The sequence below is a fragment of the Xenopus laevis genome, chromosome 1S (assembly GCF_017654675.1).
Source record: "Xenopus laevis strain J_2021 chromosome 1S, Xenopus_laevis_v10.1, whole genome shotgun sequence".
NCBI classification, from domain to species: Eukaryota; Metazoa; Chordata; class Amphibia; order Anura; family Pipidae; genus Xenopus; species Xenopus laevis.
In genome coordinates, this window is record NC_054372.1 from 173,210,556 (window position 1) to 173,228,992 (window position 18,437).

The 18,437-nt window shown below is 39.9% G+C and overlaps 1 protein-coding gene across 2 annotated transcripts; it reads left to right on the top strand.

Moving 5' to 3' along the window:
* Positions 1 to 6,204: 6,204 nt before the first annotated feature.
* On the top strand, positions 6,205 to 11,377 carry s100z.S (S100 calcium binding protein Z S homeolog). 2 transcript variants are annotated; one of them, XM_041580516.1, is made up of 3 exons: positions 6,205 to 6,304; positions 6,848 to 7,004; positions 11,106 to 11,377. In XM_041580516.1, exons 2-3 carry the CDS (start codon positions 6,864 to 6,866, stop codon positions 11,262 to 11,264), a joined length of 300 nt encoding a protein of 99 aa, XP_041436450.1. In that variant the 5' UTR covers positions 6,205 to 6,304; positions 6,848 to 6,863; the 3' UTR covers positions 11,265 to 11,377. The 2 variants fall into 2 exon arrangements, with proteins under 2 accessions (XP_041436450.1, XP_018098399.1); XM_018242910.2 differs by lacking the exon at positions 6,205 to 6,304 and adding an exon at positions 6,428 to 6,537.
* The last annotated feature ends 7,060 nt before the right edge of the window (positions 11,378 to 18,437 follow it).

Sequence of the window (18,437 nt, forward strand, 5' to 3'; positions counted from 1 at the left end):
TGATACAATGTAAAAAGACAAATGCAAAGATGGAAGGAGACACGTAGTGGGTGAGCAAGTTACAGAAACAAATAGAACAGTTAGGAAGCACTAAAAGGCTGCTAATATATTATTGCACATAATCTGTGAAGAAGAAACATTGCTTCATTACTGCCCCTTTGCCCTGCAATAAAGTAAATCCCAATTGGTGAGAACTTTTATGAAGTAAAAAGCCTTATGAGTGGGTTGTGGTCCTCCTGGGCCCTTTTAGCAACAGAATTAAGAGAACCTCAATTGACTTGTTGCGTTGAAAATAATTATAATGGAGACATTGCAGTGGAGTTACTATCATGGGGTGTAGGGGGGCAACCAGGACAAAATAATGGCCAGTGGTGTAACTATAGAGAGGAAGCTTCATCTATGGCCAACAAGAACCCCCCCCCCCTTCCCCAGCTGCTCTCTTACCTGCAGTGGGGAAGCAGAATGCGTCGGCACGGGGCCGATAGTACACAGAGTCTGGATGCGGAAGTGGGTGGGGAAGTGGGTGGGGAAGTGGGTGGAGTCTGGGCAGGAAGTGGGTGGTAGGATGGGGATCAAGTGCGCTGGGCACCCCTGAAGATTTTTTTGCAGGCGGCCCAGCATTAGTTCTCAGCAGACTCCTGCTCCAAAACTCTGGTTGGACAGAGATTAGCAGCCAAATTATCATTGGCTACCCGCAGCCAATCAGGAAGTGGCTAAGTCTGACTGCTTCAGGAGAAAGCTGTGTGGGTTCCAGCACCTCCGTGCAGATTAGTAAAGGATAAGTAAACCTTAAAAACAAGTGAATGTAAAATTGATGAGGGTGCAATTCTAAGAAGAATTTTTGCAACGTACATTCATTATTTATTTCTTTGTCATTCCAACATATTAAGGGATACATGTACACATGTTAACATGAATGAATTTTGTTACAACGGCCCCACCTGCTGGTCATTTTCTGACCAGTCTGACCATCAAGTAGTCAAGGAAGTTGTCAGGAGAAAGAAAGAGGCTGCTCTGATGTTCTTCTGCTTAGGAAAACAATTAGAAACCTTTCTCACTTCTTTCCTAAGCAGAAGAACATTCACTTATTTTTAAGGTTTACTTATCCTTTAACTGCTCTCCTGGGCCCGCCACTGCCAGCCCAGCACCATCCAATGAACTGGTCCCTGCAGGTTGCGCATACTACTGAGGAAGCCGGACCCGCCGGGCCCCCTGTACCCCCGTCCCCCCCTCCGCGCGCGCGACTGAGGGGTCTGCTTCCTCGGTAGTTACGCCACTGGAGAAGGGACCCTGGAATGGCTAATGGCACTCTTCTAATGTTCATCATAGGATTAGGGTATAGGCTTTGAATGAGAAGGAATGCTGCGAGAGTACGTGTGGCACTGAATTGTAACTGAGCATCAATTGTGCCTAATATTGACATATTTCTACTTTGCCATACCCTGTGTTGGGGCTGCTGAATAGAAGTCTTTCTTGGTTCATCACATCTGTGAGTAAGATTTCTGCTTCGCACAGCATAGGCCTTCCCTACTCCCATCCCCTGATAGGAGTCTACCAGCTGCACATAGAAACTTTACAAGTACAGTATAAAGGAGCAAGAGGAGTCATTTATGTCCACTACTACAGTTGCAGTCGTGCAAATTTCCCTGCAGTCAGTTGCATGTAAAACCCCATTCATTAAAGGTATTTGTGTCAAAAAGTGCCCTTGTACTTTCATATAGTTGCATTATATATGGAGATTGCACTCAGGATAGCACTTTGCTCAGTGCAGTGGTGGTTGTAAATGACTCTTATGTGTGATGAAGAAACAAATGGATAAAAAAAAATATATATATAAGGATCAGCACACTCTTTAAAGGATATTGTGCAATTTCTGTGTTACAACTCAAATAACCACCCCCACCAGTGAATTTTGGCACCAACATGACATCATCAATCCATATACAGTCCATTGATTCCAAATAAAGGTCTTTTTTTCTCCATTTTAGTAACAAGTGTCCTTTCATCTTTACACCACTGGGTGTCAGTGTTGTGTCCATTATAAGTGATCTTTGTGTTTCTCAAATAAAAAATGTGTAACAGTTTCCAAAAAAAGATACTTTGCTTTCATATTGAAACAATAAAGAAACAATAAAATCATGTTACTTACAGAGTTGAGAATTATTCACATCATATTCAGATAGATACTACGTATCTGTCTGAAAAAGATATAGAACACGTGCTGGTTATTATACCATGAAAATCCAGAGACCTCATAATAAAACAATTTAGTTGTAACTGTCCATTTAATCCTTTGGGGGTGACACAGTCCAATTCATAGATCCAAAAAGCCGCATGTTTCAATAACATTTTTATCAAGATCACCAGAACCTCTGGGTGGTTTGGGTACATAATCAATAGGCATCCACTTGTATATATAAGCAGATTTATTATATGTTGGGGCATAGAGGCAAATCTGCCCAGTGTTAGTAAATAAGCAACTGTTTGTTACCCATTCACTGATTCCGATGTCATAGTTAGAGGGGTACAGTTGTTGTCAGATTGTTCACCAGAAAATAAAGACTTTATTCAATTACTTTCTATTTTTTTTACCACTTTTCCAAAATTGAAGTATGAAGTTGAATGCTCATGTCTCTGGCGTATCGGTCAGGCAGCTCAGTATGAACAGATGAATTTCAGTGAGGTGAAATCACAGCAGGAATGAACACGTGAGTGTGGGGGTCTAAATAGTGAAACATTTGGGAAAAAGCAACACAGCAGAAAGGTTTGTATGAACAGGTGTTGCTTCTTCTGTCAAGGAAAACCTTGCAAATCTCTTTATTTAAACACCAGTCTGTTTTATGGTGATTATTTGAATAAAGGCTGACTTACATTATTGTCTGGTGCCCTGTGCTTCAGACAGGCCTATCAGGGGGGAAGGGGTTGTTTGCAATTATCCCCAAATACCAAAGGCATCAATAACATCAGGAGAGCCCTCTCCCTCCACTTACCAATTATTTAGTGGTGTCATTAGCTAGGCATTGAGCCTGTACCAAAAATGACAGACACTTCTCCACAGGCAGAAATACACCATCAGACGACAGGCTAAGAAAACAAAAACAATTACCTAAAATAGCCTTTTACAGGTATGGGATTTGTTTTCTGTAAACCTATTATCCAGAAAGCTCAGAATAAATGGAAGGCAGTCTCCCATAGACTGCATTTTAATTAAATCATACAGCTTTTTAAAACTGATTTTCTTTGTTCTCTGTAATATATAAACATCACCTCATACTTGATCCAAACTATGGTATAATTAATCGTTATAAGTTGCAAACTAATTCTACTGGGTTTATTTAATGTTTAAATTAATTTTAAACAGAATAAGGGGGTTATTTACTAAACTCTGAATGCTCAAATCTTGAAAAAATTGTGATTTTTTTTAATATAAAATCAGACTTTTAATTTTTTTTCCGAAATTTATTAAACCCCGAGGATGGAAAAGGCCGAATCTTAAAAGCCGGCATTCAAACCTGTCGAGGTTGCATATACAGTGTTGGACTGGGTGGGCAGGACACCGGGAAAAAACCCTGGGCTCTTGTGGGCCCCACCGGCCCAGATCCACTTCTTGGTGTTGCGCGACCCCTCTTTGTCGGGGGTTGCGGCAAAATAAACATTTTGCACATGCGCACAAACGCTGCCCTGCACGCATGCGTACTGAAGTGGTGCTGTGCGCACACGCAGAGACCTAGCACAGCGACGTGGTGCACTAGAGCGGCAGCGGGGGCCGGAGGGGGGCCCTGGGGCAGTAGCCCCGGTGGGCCCCAAGCACCCCAGTCCGACCCTGTGCATATAAGTCAGTGGGAGAAGTCAGTGGGAGAAGTCACAATGATTTTTTGATGTGCGCTGGGTTTCGTGCAATACCCCGAATTTTTCGGAGTTTTCGGGTAAAAATTCTGAAAAAATCGTGAAAACAATGAACAATTTCCAAAAAAAAATGGTAAAATTGGGTTTTTTCCCGCAAAGCAAATTTTAGGGAAAATGTAATAAGAAATAAGCATAAAAAACTGAGCGGATTTGATGGGAGTTTTTAGCAGAAAATATTGAGATAAATTAGGACTTTGATAAATAAACTCCTAAATGTATGCAAATCCAAATTACAAAAAAAAAATCCAAAAAAAAAAGTATTTAAGGGCTACTGTACTTAATAGGATTCTAGAGTGGTTCCACCACCATGGGACTAACCAATGGATTCAGATCGAACAATCATTATTGGATAGACCGTTACAGGCCTTATGGTGGTTAAATCCCTTATTGCGCCCTGATGCTAGCACACTTCCCAAGATATGTAGGGATACTCTCTTGCAAGCTGATCAATTCCTTAAAGTATCACCATCTCTTATTGCACGTAATGGTCCTCTTTCCCCTATAATAGGAAACCCTGATTTTCCTCCAGGTATGACCCGAGGCCTCTTCTTGGGGAGGAGATATAATGAGAGTCTTTATTGTTCTCAAGTTTTACAGAACCAGCAGCTTATCTCTTTGCCGACCCTATGCCCTCTAGAGGCTGACACTTTCCTTTTGCGATTAAAATATACACAGCTCCAACACTGGCTAAAGAAGCGGTTGAGTTCTTGGCCTCGCAATTTGTCATCTTCTCCTTTTGAAATGCTATGTTCTCAAGATTCACCAGTGCAGCATGCAATATCTGTGTTATACAATTTACCTGATCCTGGATTGGATAATGTGTTACCTAAATATACGGTTAAGTGGGAAAATGAGTTGCAAACACTATTTACGAGGCAGCAGTGGGAAAATAGTTTTTTGTTGACACATAAATTCTCCATTGCGTGCAAAACTCAGGAAACTAATTATAAAATATTATCCAGGTGGTACAGATGTCCTGATATTCTGCATGCAATTTACCCTACTGTTTCAAATCTTTGTTGGAGGTGCAATAGGGAGACTGGTTCTCCTACACATATTTGGTGGTCTTGCACTAGCCTACAGCCGTTTTGGGCCTCTGTATTTCATATAATGGGTAAATTAACCGGATTAGATTGGCAGCCAACACCGGCTGTGGGTTTGTTGTCTATCCTACCAGGTTCTGCTACGAAATATAAAAAATCGTTAATTGGTTTTTTGCTTAGGTGCAGCTAGATCTGCTATCCCCCGCCACTGGAAATCTGTTACTCCCCCGACCATAGCTGAATGGATCTGTGAAATGGGTAACATCATGCGGATGGAGGAGTTACTCAGTTATTTCCACATGACGCAAGAGGCCTTTGTGGGTACATGGTCTCCTTGGGTACTTTACCTGGAGCAAAATCGCTGAAAATAGCCACACATGGACTAGGAGCTTGCTTGATTTTTTGGACTGTCTTATTCTGTGTCTACTTTGCTATTCTGTTTGTCGATAGCATCTTGTTGATGGATGGGCGAGTGACCAAGTGACTTTTCCTTCTCCCTTTCTTTTTCTCTTCTTTCATTCTTTCCTTTATCCATTTTTTCTTTTTTCTTTTGTTATTATGTCTTTTGGTTTTATTGATGGCTTATTACAGAAGCTTATTCGTACTGACGGAAATGTGCTCTCACTGGAATTTGCTTTAGACTTGCTGAACCTGATGTCTGTATTGTTTCCTCATGTGTTATCATACTGCATTTCCTTGTACTTATATGCCCTGCAATGATTTCTTTGCTTTTTTGAAAATAAAGAATATACAAAAAAAAAAAAAAAAAAAAAATCCAGACAACCCCAGGAATTCTGGATAATAGGTCCCATTAGATTGTATCACTTTATTGCGACTGTTTGTAAAGTGTATGCTCTTTCAAAATATATATTCTGTGTAGGTGCTTCCATGCCAGGTGCAGGCTAAATGCTACGCAATCCCCACCTTCAGTGTCGTGTTTAACTAAATAAGCAGCCAGGAGCTAATTGCAATTAGTCAGCATTGTGTACATAATTAAGTGCCAGAGGGGCGCACCTTTCAGCATTAAACGGCACAGCAGAAATGGTGCAGCCCCTCCCCATCATCCTTTCGTATAAGATGACAGATACTAGATTGTGATGTGACTAAATCAGGAAAAAAGTCCATAAATTCTAGAATACCGTTTAGTAAAAGCTCTATCATTATTCATGATGTTCTGCCAGTGCCTGTCCTCCCTAAGGAGATGCATAACCAATGTATTCCCTACTACCTTATGGTTTATTTTTGGATACTTTCCCTTAGCAATCTTCCTAATAAACGTATTTGTTTCCCGTCTATTAACTGAAGGCAGGTGTACAGGAATATCTCCTCCTACCCTGGATGTGAGGAAGTCACCGGTATGTAAGTTACACTAAACCTCAGGCACTTCAGGTGATTAAAATAAAATCCAAGAGCCAATCCAAACACAGGGATGGGTGACGCAGGCTCCTGCACAACTGTTTCTACTGGTGACATAGTAATCTTTGCATTTTGGGAATAAGGGTGCTGGGCTGGGAACCTGTGTATAAATAGCTCACATCTTTAGCCTTCATTACCTGTTTATCTTGTCTGGTTGTTTGTGGACACACAGGTATGATGAGAGCTATTTTTTTCCCAAGGTTATTTACTGCTCTTCCTTAATGTTTCTTTTGCTTACAACATTTGTTATTGAGTTAAGAGCATTAATCATTTCCTTTATATATTAAAACCAGACAGCAGTCTCTGAATATAATTCTGTATTTCATACTGCTGATTACAGAATAGGTATGATTTTGCTTTAAATACTCCATGGAGGGCATATTAGTAGAAGTGTTGCCCGGGTGACTTTACGTAGATGGCAAAGCCTGATCTTACTTGTAACTCTCATCAACCACCTTTCTAACCTCTTCCTTTGATGCCAGGCACACTTTGATCACCATGCCCACCAAGCTAGAAAGCGCCATGGACACCTTGATCAGAATCTTTCACCACTACTCCGGCAAAGAAGGGGATAAATACAAGCTCAACAAAGGAGAACTCAAGCAGCTGTTGCAGAGCGAGTTGACAGATTTCCTTGCGGTAAGAATGTGCTCCACAGACACTTCTAGTGTGAGACGTCAGCCCTCTGAATGCTTGAAGGGTGAACAATGGAGTCTGCATGACTGTGCACGCCCTTCCAACACTCAGAGGCTTATGCACACTAGATCTGCTTTTATACTGTAATGTGCATTGGCTGAAATCCAATTCAGTAAGGTTATATAGATGATAACTTACAGCAGATCAATCCCTGATCTGCTCAAGTCTCACTCAGTTACACCAAGATGTTCTCCTATCCACGCTGCCCCATCCTTTCTAAATCCACTGAATGGCAAAGCTCCAATACATATTGCTGTGCAAAGTGCTCCCTTAATCCTATTTGCTAATGAGAAGCGCCCACAGCTTGGAGACCCATAGCGGCATCTAAATTCACCTTGTACAGGTACGGGACCTGTTATCCAGAATGATTAGGACCTGGGTATTTCTGGGGGATCTTTCTTTAATTTGGAACTTTATACCTTATGTCTGCTAAAAAAAAAATAATTTAAACATTAAATAACACCTAATAGAATTGTTTCCCACCAATAAGGATTCTTTATATTTTGGGATGAAGTAGAATGTATTGTTTTGTTATTACAGATGGAAAAGGAACTATGTTTTGAATTATTTTGAATTATATAATTAAAACGGAGTCTATGAGGACAACCTTTGTGTAATTCAGAGCTTTCTGGATAGCAGGTTTTCAGATAAGGGATCCTATACCTGTAGCGCTTATTTCTTCTTGTTCTATTGATTTTGCAATGTCAAGTCATTATATAGATATTAATTAATATTATTCCACTGTCTGCATCAAATATAATGTATGTCACTGCTGAATTGCAGTGTCGGGGTCTCGGGTTTAATTCCAGCTAAGGTGCTGGTTTCCTTCTACAGGCAGGACCATAGTGTGTGTGAATGCAATAGGGGACCCTGCACTGTGGAAGGAAATGATGTATAGTCTCTGTAGATTGCTGCAGAATATGTCAGCACTATAGTAATGCAGAATAATAATGATACTGTCAACATATCAGCAAGAAAAACTTAACAAGGCCAAAGTGTAATCTGGGAATAGGCACAAGTTGTTTCCCCAGCTGTTTTGGAACTTCAACTCCAGGTACCACAGCTTACCATAGCAGGGATCCTGGTATTTAAAGTTTCAAAGAAATAATTTCTTGCCCAGACCATTTTTGCCCTATTATAGTATATTCCATATAATAAAGACTGTTTGCCATTTCTTATCCTCATTTGAATGTGCAAACATGTAATTGCTGTGGTTGGCAGAATAAAAAATACCTTCATTTTGATGGACGTGGAGGTTCCCTGAAATGGTATTTTCCACATACCTGTTTGCCTAGCAATTAAATGATTCCGAAAATAGAATGTTCCATTCTCCGTAGGCTGTTGTTATCATCACAGTAAGTCAGACTAAACACTAGGTCTTACATTGATGTAATTGTAATATTTATCCGGACAGGGTTGTTGTCACTGCGCTACAAAATAGTATTTACTGTGCATGCTGGGAAGTAGGGGTTGTTGCAGCTTTAAGAAAACGTATGGCTTTAGATCTGAGGGTGGTGTGTCCCTTTATACTGCAGGTATTTGAAATTGCAAGCCACCAGGTGGGAGGCTAGCGCGGTGGGTCAGATACTAGCGGTTATAGTTTAACAACATGGGATGCAGGGAGTAATGTAACATCAGCTAGAGAGCCATAGGATGTCTTTGCTGGAGGTATAGGCTGCCTAGGTGCAATATCAGTGATAGTCAATGCTACTGCTCCCCTTCCATGTATCTATATTCACCCATGTTATTAAGGAAATCTAAGCATTCGATTGGTCACTACAGTTGGGGAACCCAACCCCACTGCCCTATTATTGTATATTCCATATAATAAAGACTGTTTGCCATTTCTTATCCTCATTTGAATGTGCAAACATGTACTGTAATTGCTGTGGTTGGCAGAATAAAAATACCTTCATTTTGATGCACGTGGAGGTTCCCTGGAAGCCAGGGCTCCCTGAAATGGTATTTTCCACATACCTGTTTGCCTAGCAATTAAATGATTCCGAAAATAGAATGTTCCATTCTCCGTAGGCTGTTGTTATCATCACAGTAAGTCTGACTAAACACTAGGTCTTACATTGATGTAATTGTAATATTTATCCGGACAGGGTTGTTGTCACTGCGCTACAAAATAGCATTTACTGTGCATGCTGGGAAGTAGGGGTTGTTGCAGCTTTAAGAAAACGTATGGCTTTAGATCTGAGGGTGGTGTGTCCCTTTATACTGCAGGTATTTGAAATTGCAAGCCACCAGGTGGGAGGCTAGCGCGGTGGGTCAGATACTAGCGGTTATAGTTTAACAACATGGGATGCAGGGAGTAATGTAACATCAGCTAGAGAGCCATAGGATGTCTATGCTGGAGGTATAGGCTGCCTAGGTGCAATATCAGTGATAGTCAATGCTACTGCTCCCCTTCCATGTATCTATATTCACCCATGTCATTAAGGAAATCTAAGCATTCGATTGGTCACTTCAGTTGGGGAACCCACAGTGTCACAGGCATAAGTGCATCCCAGGACACAGTACCATGATGCCTTGCAGCATTCTTGCTCCTCTCTTGCATCAGTCTTACAAATCTCTGCACAAAGCTTATTAAGGGCTTACTTTCATGGAAGCAAGTCATGCATACAATTATTTTTAGCAAATTTATTCCCTCTGGACAATTCGTATTTTCATTCATGTTTTGCCTGTTTCAAAATCATTTTTAACATTTATTCTGAGGGTTTGTGGATAGCATTTAGATACTAGGATACTTATTTGCCAAGCCGTACATTTCAGCAATGTCCTGGGAACCTTTAATCATAATTTATATGTAATTCACAGTGATCCAATGATTACTGCGTATTCACAAGGGCTTAATCACATCAGTCCCCTATCCTGTGGCAAGTCATATCTCCCCCCACCTCCACTCACCCACCATATTTATCTGAGACAACATTACTTAGAGAAGCCGAGGGAAAACATCCAGTTTAATACATTTAGAGGAATTCTGAAGAGCCTAGATAAGCATTTGCCCCCTGGGCGAGTTCTTCTCTGCAGCATTTACAAAACGTGGGTACGGATTTGGGAAAGGTTCCAGTGAGTGACGGCTATAATAAATCTTGTTCTACTCCTGCATGGTCTGAAATATAATATCTTTGCCAGTCCTACATTCATTTTTAAATGTGCCACAACTACTCTGCTTGTACAAGTATGGGACTTGTAATCCAGAATGCTTGGGACATGGGGTTTTCCAGATAAGGAGTCTTTTTGTAATTTGGATCTCCATAAATTGTCTGCTTGACAATAATTTAAAAATTAATTAAAACCAATGCCTCTAATAAGTAGGGATGCACCAAATCCACTTCACAAAAGGTTCCGATGAATACCGACCCGAATCCAAATCCTAATTTGCATATGCAAATTAGGGGTGGGAAGGGGGAAATATTTTTTACTTCCTTGTTTTGTGACAAGATTTCCCTCCCGCCCCTAATTTGCATATACAAATTAGGATTCATCTTAGGTTCGGCTGGGCAGAAGAATTCAGCTGAATCCGAATCCTGCTGATAAAGTCCCAAATCCTGGCCGAATCCTGAACCGAATCCTGGGTCCCTACTAATAAGGATCAATTATAGTTTGGATCAAGTACAAGGTACTGTTTCTTTATTATGGGAGTCTATGTGAGACTGCCTTAATTCAGAGTTTTCTGGATAATGGGTTTTTGGATAACGGATCCCATGCCTGTATTTCATACATACCATATAGCACTGGCTTTAAGGTTCATTTGACGTGCAGTCCTTTTCATCTGGCAGAACCACACCAAATATAATAAAAGTGAAAGGTGCCACAAATAGCTAATGTTGATACACTCACCAGGTAGAAACAGTGGTCCAGGTGCACCAGCCCCAGACTCTCAGCTTGGGGGAGGAATAAATCGACAGTAAAACCAATGAGGCACACTAGAAAATCCACAAATATAAAGTCAAATAAATCTCTGTTGATTAGTTTATATTAAAATGTGAACATTGGCCCTTCTTTTAACTGTTGTTGCATTTTCCCTTCCAGTGCCAAAAGGACCCCCAATTAGTTGACAAAATAATGAACGACCTTGACTCCAACAAAGACAACGAGGTTGATTTTGGTGAATTCGTGGTGTTGGTGGCCGCTCTGACCGTCGCTTGCAATGAATTTTTTGAGGAGCAGCAAAGGAAAAAAAGCAAATAGATTGCAACCAGAGGTTACCGTGAATTCCCACAGGCTGTGATTGTCAATATGTAACAGTAATAACACTTGTATCACGTCAACTTAATATTGCTCAATAAATATAGTACAATAGTGTAATGTTTCCTGGTGCTTATTTATCAGTGTAACATTGTACATTATGAACCCTTATTGGACTAGTCACGTTTATACCAAGAAAGATACATTGCAGAAACTGACAGATGCCTATACCTCAAAAATAGAAGCTGGCAGATCAATATCTCTCCGAATGATTATAATTATCTTTTATGTAGTAGCAACATATTTCATATTATACATCATTCACATCAGTCCATGCACCAGTGAAGCTAATGGTCTAAGGCCCCTGTTATATTTACTCTAGGGTCAGTTTTATCAGGAACTAAATAATTTTGGAGTGTGGAAGGGAACCTGTATAGACACAGGGAGAACATACAAACTCCTGGTCATAAGTGAAATCAGGCCCCTATGATGGAATGGCAGCAATTCTAACCAATGAACCACTATGTTGCTAGGACAGGTATCTAGTTGCTAAGAACAAGGACTCTAGCAACCATTCAACAGTTTAAATGTAAAACAGGAGACGTTGAGAACAGCATGAGGGGTTGGTGGTGGGGACACACCTCCTGCTAAGTCTAAAAAAACATTTTATTGTGTATGCTGAAACCTCTGCTATGTTTTTTTGAACACTTTTGTTCCACACTCATCTGGTGGTTAATAAAATACACAGGAGAAGAATAAATCATTTATGTGCAGAACTATACCATTCACTACTGGTGCCTAAAGTCATTCAGTCACCTGCTTCTACCTACTCACTTGCTCCCACTACTACACAATAACAATACTACAATAAAAAGTTATTAATTTTGAAAATGGGGACTGTACTGCAAATGGTATGAAGTCAGTGATGTCCCATTAGTTTATAGCATTGTGATGACTTTTTCCATAAATTTTCCATCTACTTGATCATTTTGGACAGTAAAACGTCTTATAAAAAATAGCCGATAAAAGGTTATTTTGTTTTAGGTGAACACCAGTACATGGAACTTCAGCAAATGTCTTCCGGATGGGTAATGGTAGGAACTGTACTTCCAGCTGTTCGTATTCAATCACAAAAGGGTTAAAAGTAGCAATCTGAGACTTGGGAGCAACTGTCAGGTGTAAATGGAAAGTGCAGATGCTGCTATTTTAAAATGACTGAATGTGAGCCACTTTCCTGCCCTCGGGGAATACAGTTCCCACAGCAAAAGGTAAAACAAATGCATTCACGTTCTGTTTTGAGACTCATCAGCATCTCAGTGGAAAGGCCGTTTGCAGGGTGTCCTACTCCCACCAACACCTCTAATGCCCATGAGTGCAGAACAGAGAGCCAGGACTCCGGTAGAAGAATAGGGTCATAACCTGGCCCTTATCAAGGATGCTTGATGCCAATGTTATTATTAGAACAGAATGAAAATATTTTTTTGTAGAAAAAGTGGCAACCCTATCCCAGCCTTACACTTCTAAGATGTTCCAGTATATATGGCAGATCAGGGATGCCTAACCTGCAGCCTTCAGCCGTTGTTGAACTACAAATCCCACTGATAGGTGGGGGTGTCAAAGAAAAAAATGGAACATCTTAAACACATACAAAACCAAAGATTTTTGGGGCAAATTCACTAAAGGATGAATTTTCACCAGCGAACAATCCACCACACTTGGTGCCAGGTGCAAATTCTTTACCAGTTCTTTAATTCACTAAAATGTGAAGTTGCGTCTTAGCTGCCGAACAATGGCGAAGTATTGCTAGCATTAATTCATCAGCCTGACCATTTCATATCGATCATTCAATTCTGCCGAGCGAAACTTCGTTAGTACTTTTACACTAGGGTCAATTTGAATAGGGCAGGTACATATAGATCCTATATATGTTTTTATTAGCGATTTTGGTGCAAATGCTTGAAGTGGCCACTTATTATTACAAATGTCCAAGGAAGCAAAATAAAGAACAAAATAGATCCTCTAATGCCCTAGACATGAGCCCACCCTAAAACAAATGTGGCATGCCCCTCAAATGGTTGGAAAAAAACATTTTAACACAAAAATCTTTAAAAGTTCGGACTTTTGAAGGCAATCCCGCTTTAAAAAATAAAAAAACACCAGCGTTTTTTACAACTTTTATGACTTTCCGGCATACAGGTTATGTAGCTTCATCTTATCAGTTCACCTGGTCTAAGGTGGTGAAGGAAACTCTGGCGAAAGAGGTAACGTTCTGTAAAATTCGCACTTTAGTGATTTTGTGGAGTAACGATCGTTCGCCTGAGCGAAAATGCGTCTGGTGATAGGTCAAGAAACTGCGCTAGTGACGTCTCTTTCTCTAGTGAATTGTCCTCTACGCCTGTTAGTAAATTGGCAATGTCCATGCGGATGAGATTTCTGGCGAATTTTTGCTAGCGGGGGCCAGTTCTCCCTTTAATAAATCTGCCCCTTTGAGTTTACCGGACAAGTAAACGCTTCCAATTCTGCCTGTTGATTTCCCTATTGTTTGAGCAGTTCAAATCCCTTAAGCCCCAGTGGGCAAGTGATCTGGTGGCTCTAGGTCCAGATTCTCTTTCACTAAGCAAAGCAGTTGCCTACCAGTAGCTGCAAATCCCATGAGACAAGTTCCCACTGCAGCCCGTGCTTGGTCTAGTGAAGATATACAAATATCAGAATTTGCATTTTAAAAATGAAAACAAATTTGGACATTTGGCCCTGCTGTAGGGAAATGATATGTCAATGTTATTATTTACTGCAAGGGGTTTGGTTTTCATGAACATGCTATTAGTTTACCCCCCACGCACTCCATCTTCCACATTTTCCTATATAGTTACAGCCGTCATTTCACTGTTCTCTGTGGGATATGGATTGCCACTTAAATATCAAGCTCTCTTTCATTATAATTAGCAATTTTATTTCTCAGCAATTGTTCATTTAAAAGCTTAGAAAGAGAGAGAGGGAGGAAGGTTTTGTCTTGGCACGTATCAATGCAATAGAGGGAGATACAGTATATTTTACATCCCTTTTAATTCCCTAAATAACCAAAGTCTTAAAACTTCAAAAATAAAAATAACCTCTCTAAATGTAATAAAAACTGATCTTAAAGTTTTAGCCAATCTTAATTGCTTTCTGTGATGCTTTAGCTGACGTTGGTGATGGTACCATTTGAATGATGTCATTTACATTGGATTAAGTGTAATGATTTGGCATTACTGAGCGATTAACAGTGAAAATAGTGATAAAAAGGCACAGAAAACGGAATCACCAATCCCCAGACACAGCATTTACCAGCAATTCATTTCTTTTAAATGCATCTAGTTTTAAAAAGAAGTGAACGTGTGAATCACTGATCAGACTTTCCTACCAGAGTACGTAAAGATCTTCTAACGCACACAGACCCTAATGGCCCAGCCTATGATAATTACCATCAATCTGTTCTTATTTCCCTATAGGCCAATATAACATGTATAACATCTAATTGCTGCAAGAGTGAACCTTGACGTCAGGGTCTGTTGGAGGCCCAGTCCAATACTAACAGCATGAATATTGGACAGGCATGAAAAAAGGGGTTATTTTTGACTGCCTACACACTTGCTGTCAAAAGTTCCCTACAGTCAATTGCATAAAAAATACCATTCTTTAAAGCTATTTATGTTAAAAGAAGCTCCTTGCAGTTCGGTATGGTTGACACTTGGCACTGCTCAGTCTTTTAGCCTCCGAGAACCTTCTTCTCACCACAAAGTCTATAGAGCATGAGCCCCATATGCCTTAAACCTTTTATATTTCAAGACTCTATCTGCCATATTATTTCATGTCACCAAATATTACTCGTTTGGATAAATAATGAAAAAGGTTTTTTTTCAGGGGCCGTCCTATCATCCAGGAGGAGGTCAATGACTACTTTCTGCTCACATAAGTGCCCTCCCCTGACTACAATGTCCCACCAATGTAGGAGGAAACTAACTTTTAATACAGGTATGGGATCCTTAATACAGAACCCCATTAACCAGAAAGCTCCAAAATAGTGATGGGCGAATAATTTCACCAGTCATGGATTCATGGTAAATTTCCACGCCACAATTATTCGGACGCCCATTGACGTTAATGCACTTGGACAAAATAATCACGCGCATAAAAATTGTCTCTTGCATCAAAATTGTTGCGCGTCAAAATTATTTTGACGCCCATTGACCAATGTGTTTCGCACATTTTCACATTTTCACCGTTTTGCTATTTGTTCCAATCATCCTAGAGGAGGTCAATAAATACTGTAAATTCTGCTCCCATTAGTGCCCTCCCCTGCCTACAATGTCCCACTAATGTAGGATGAACTAGAACTTTTAATACAGTTATGGGATCCATAATACAGAACCCCATTAACCAGAAAGCTCCAAAGTAGTGAAGGGCGAAAAATTTTACAAGGCATGGATTCGAGGTGAATTTCCGTGCCAAAATTATTCGTACAGTCACTGATTTTAATGCACTTGGACAAAATAGTTGCGCGTATAAAAATTGACGCTCACTTCAAAATTGTTGCACGTCAAAATTATTGACCAATGTGTTTTGCAAATTTTCACAGTTTCGCTAATTATGCGGCAAAGCAAAATGGGACAGATTCGCCCGTCACTGCTCCAAAGACAATACAGGACGGCCATTCTAATACTTGAAATTCTCTGTTATAATAATAAAACAGTGCCTTGTACTTGATGGTAACTAAGCTGCAGAAATCTATATTGGTGGTAAAACAATTCTGTTGGGTTTATTTAATATTTAAATAGATACATTTTAGCAGACAGGTGATAGAGATCCAAAATATGGAAAGACCCTTTATCTGGAAAAACCCATGTCCTGACTATTCTGGATAATAGATCCTATATCTGTATTAATTAAAATGAAGCACTGAAAAGTCTGTGGTAAGTAGAAAACGGATGGCAAAACCAGATATGGCAGGGTAAAGAAATTGCCTATTATGGGTAAGTGAGATGATTGTTTTCTGTTAGGCCAAATAACTATGTTATAATATACTATCATTGATTCAAGAATTTCAGTCAGTAGAGAATAAATCACATCTTCAACAGAATGACTAAAGCAAAGGGATTGTAATGCATAGAAAAATCGATCCATGCAACTAGAAATCAATAGAGGCTCAACAACAGGATGATCAGTCCATAAATTAAGTGATATTGTTTAACAACCTTACTTTAACAGTGACTGCAGGTATATCTGGCCTTTGATCTAGAGCTTTTCAGGCATTTTGCTTGATCAGATCACCTTTAGCTTAAAACAAGGTTATACTGTAGATGTCATCAAGCTGAACAAACATATAAGGCCCTATCCGAGTAAATTATAATCATTCTGTCATCTAACATCCTTCAGATCAAATGTCCTTTTCACAGTTTTGCAAGAAACAAGTGAGACAGTGTGACCTTAAATGTCACTTATATGAAGATGACATCCAATGCCACCCCTAAAATTTTGCCACCCTAGGCCCGGGCCTTTGTGGGCCTGCCTACAAATTACCAGAAACTTTCAAATAGCCTCTCTTGGTAACATCAAAATAGTGTATTTATCAATGAAGTTCACCATTTAAAGGGCATGTAAAGTCTAAAATGGAATAAGGCTAGAAATGCTGTATTTTGTATACTAAATATAAACATGAACTTACTGCACCACAAGCCTAATCAAACAAATGATTTATGCTTTCAAAGTTGGCTACAGGGGGTCACCATCTTGTAACTTTGTTAAACATCTTTGCAAGACTAAGACTGTGCACATGCTCAGTGTGGTCTGGGCTGCTTAGGGATCATCATAAACAAAGCTGCTTGAGTTCTGCATGGCTGGGAAGTAAGGCGGGGGCTCCCCCTGCAGTTCATTAGTATGATTGTTTCCCTGCTCAGCAGTTAGGGACCGTCTGACAATTCCTATTCACAGCAGTAAATGAAGGGAGAATTTCACTGCATACAGTCAGGTTTCTTATAAAAACGGTACACATTTTTTAATTAAAGTATATTGGAGATGCGTTTCTTTTTCATTAAAGAAAGTAAAAATGGGATTTTATTTTTTTGCCTTTACATGCCCTTTAATAAATACATTTCTAAAAATTCCATAGAAATGAATAGAATGTGGATGAGTTTTTCTGTGGCAAGCTCTAATCTCACATTTAATAAATCTGCTCCTAAGAGTTAAGAGTTCAGTGTAAATATAAAAACTGGGTAAATAGATAGGCTGTGCAAAATAAAAAAATGTTTCTAATATAGTTAGTTAGGCAAAAATTGAATGTATAAAGGCTGGAGTGACTGGATGTGTAACATAACACAACAGAACACTACTTCCTGCTTTTCAGCTCTCTAACTCTGAGTTAGTCAGCGACTTTAAGGGGGTCCACATGGGACATAACTGTTCAGTGAGTTTGCAATTGATCTTCAGCATGCGGGGAGGAGCGTAGCTACAGAGGAAGCAGACCCTGTGGCTACAGGGGGGCCCAGGAGGGATAGGGGGCCCCATGAGGCCCTAATTAATGAGCAATTGCAATATATATTGGTAAACAGGACAACCTCTGGATATAATGGGGGCCCTTAAATGAATTTACTGTGGGTCCCAGTAATATCTAGTTACCATCACTGCATGCAGGTCGAATCAGTGGAAACCAAGAGAGCTGCAAAGCAGGAAGTAGTGTTCTGGCTATTATGTTAGACATCCAATCACTCCAGTCTTTATACATTACATTTTTGGCTAACTAACTATATTAGAAACATTTTTTAATTTTGCACAGCCTAACTATTTACCTAGCTTTTATTTTTACACTAAACAATTCCTTTAAAAATACAATTTTTTAAATCTGAATTTCAGCTTTTCTCTCACACTTGCGCTCTTTGCACTAGCGAAGCTATGACTATGAAAAATGAGGGGGTGGCATTGCTTCAGCTGCCTCATGGGGACCTGAAACACCCCTGTTTGTCCTGGAAAAATCAATGCCAACCAGTACTGGAACTAGCCAAAATATAGATTATTGTCCTTCCACCCAAACCTTGCCCTCCTCCACCATTTACCGTTTGTACTGATGGCACATACATTATCCCTGTTGGTTTGGCACACTGCCTGGGTGTTATCTTTGACCAGTACCTACTCTACTCAAATCAT

Excerpts from the sequence above, each read along its gene's own strand:
- s100z.S (XM_041580516.1), top strand. The coding sequence starts at position 6,864 with ATGCCCACCAAGCTAGAAAGCGCCATGGACACCTTGATCAGAATCTTT. Across the intron at positions 7,005-11,105 it reads AGTTGACAGATTTCCTTGCG|TGCCAAAAGGACCCCCAATT; the intron begins GTAAGAATGTGC and ends TTTCCCTTCCAG.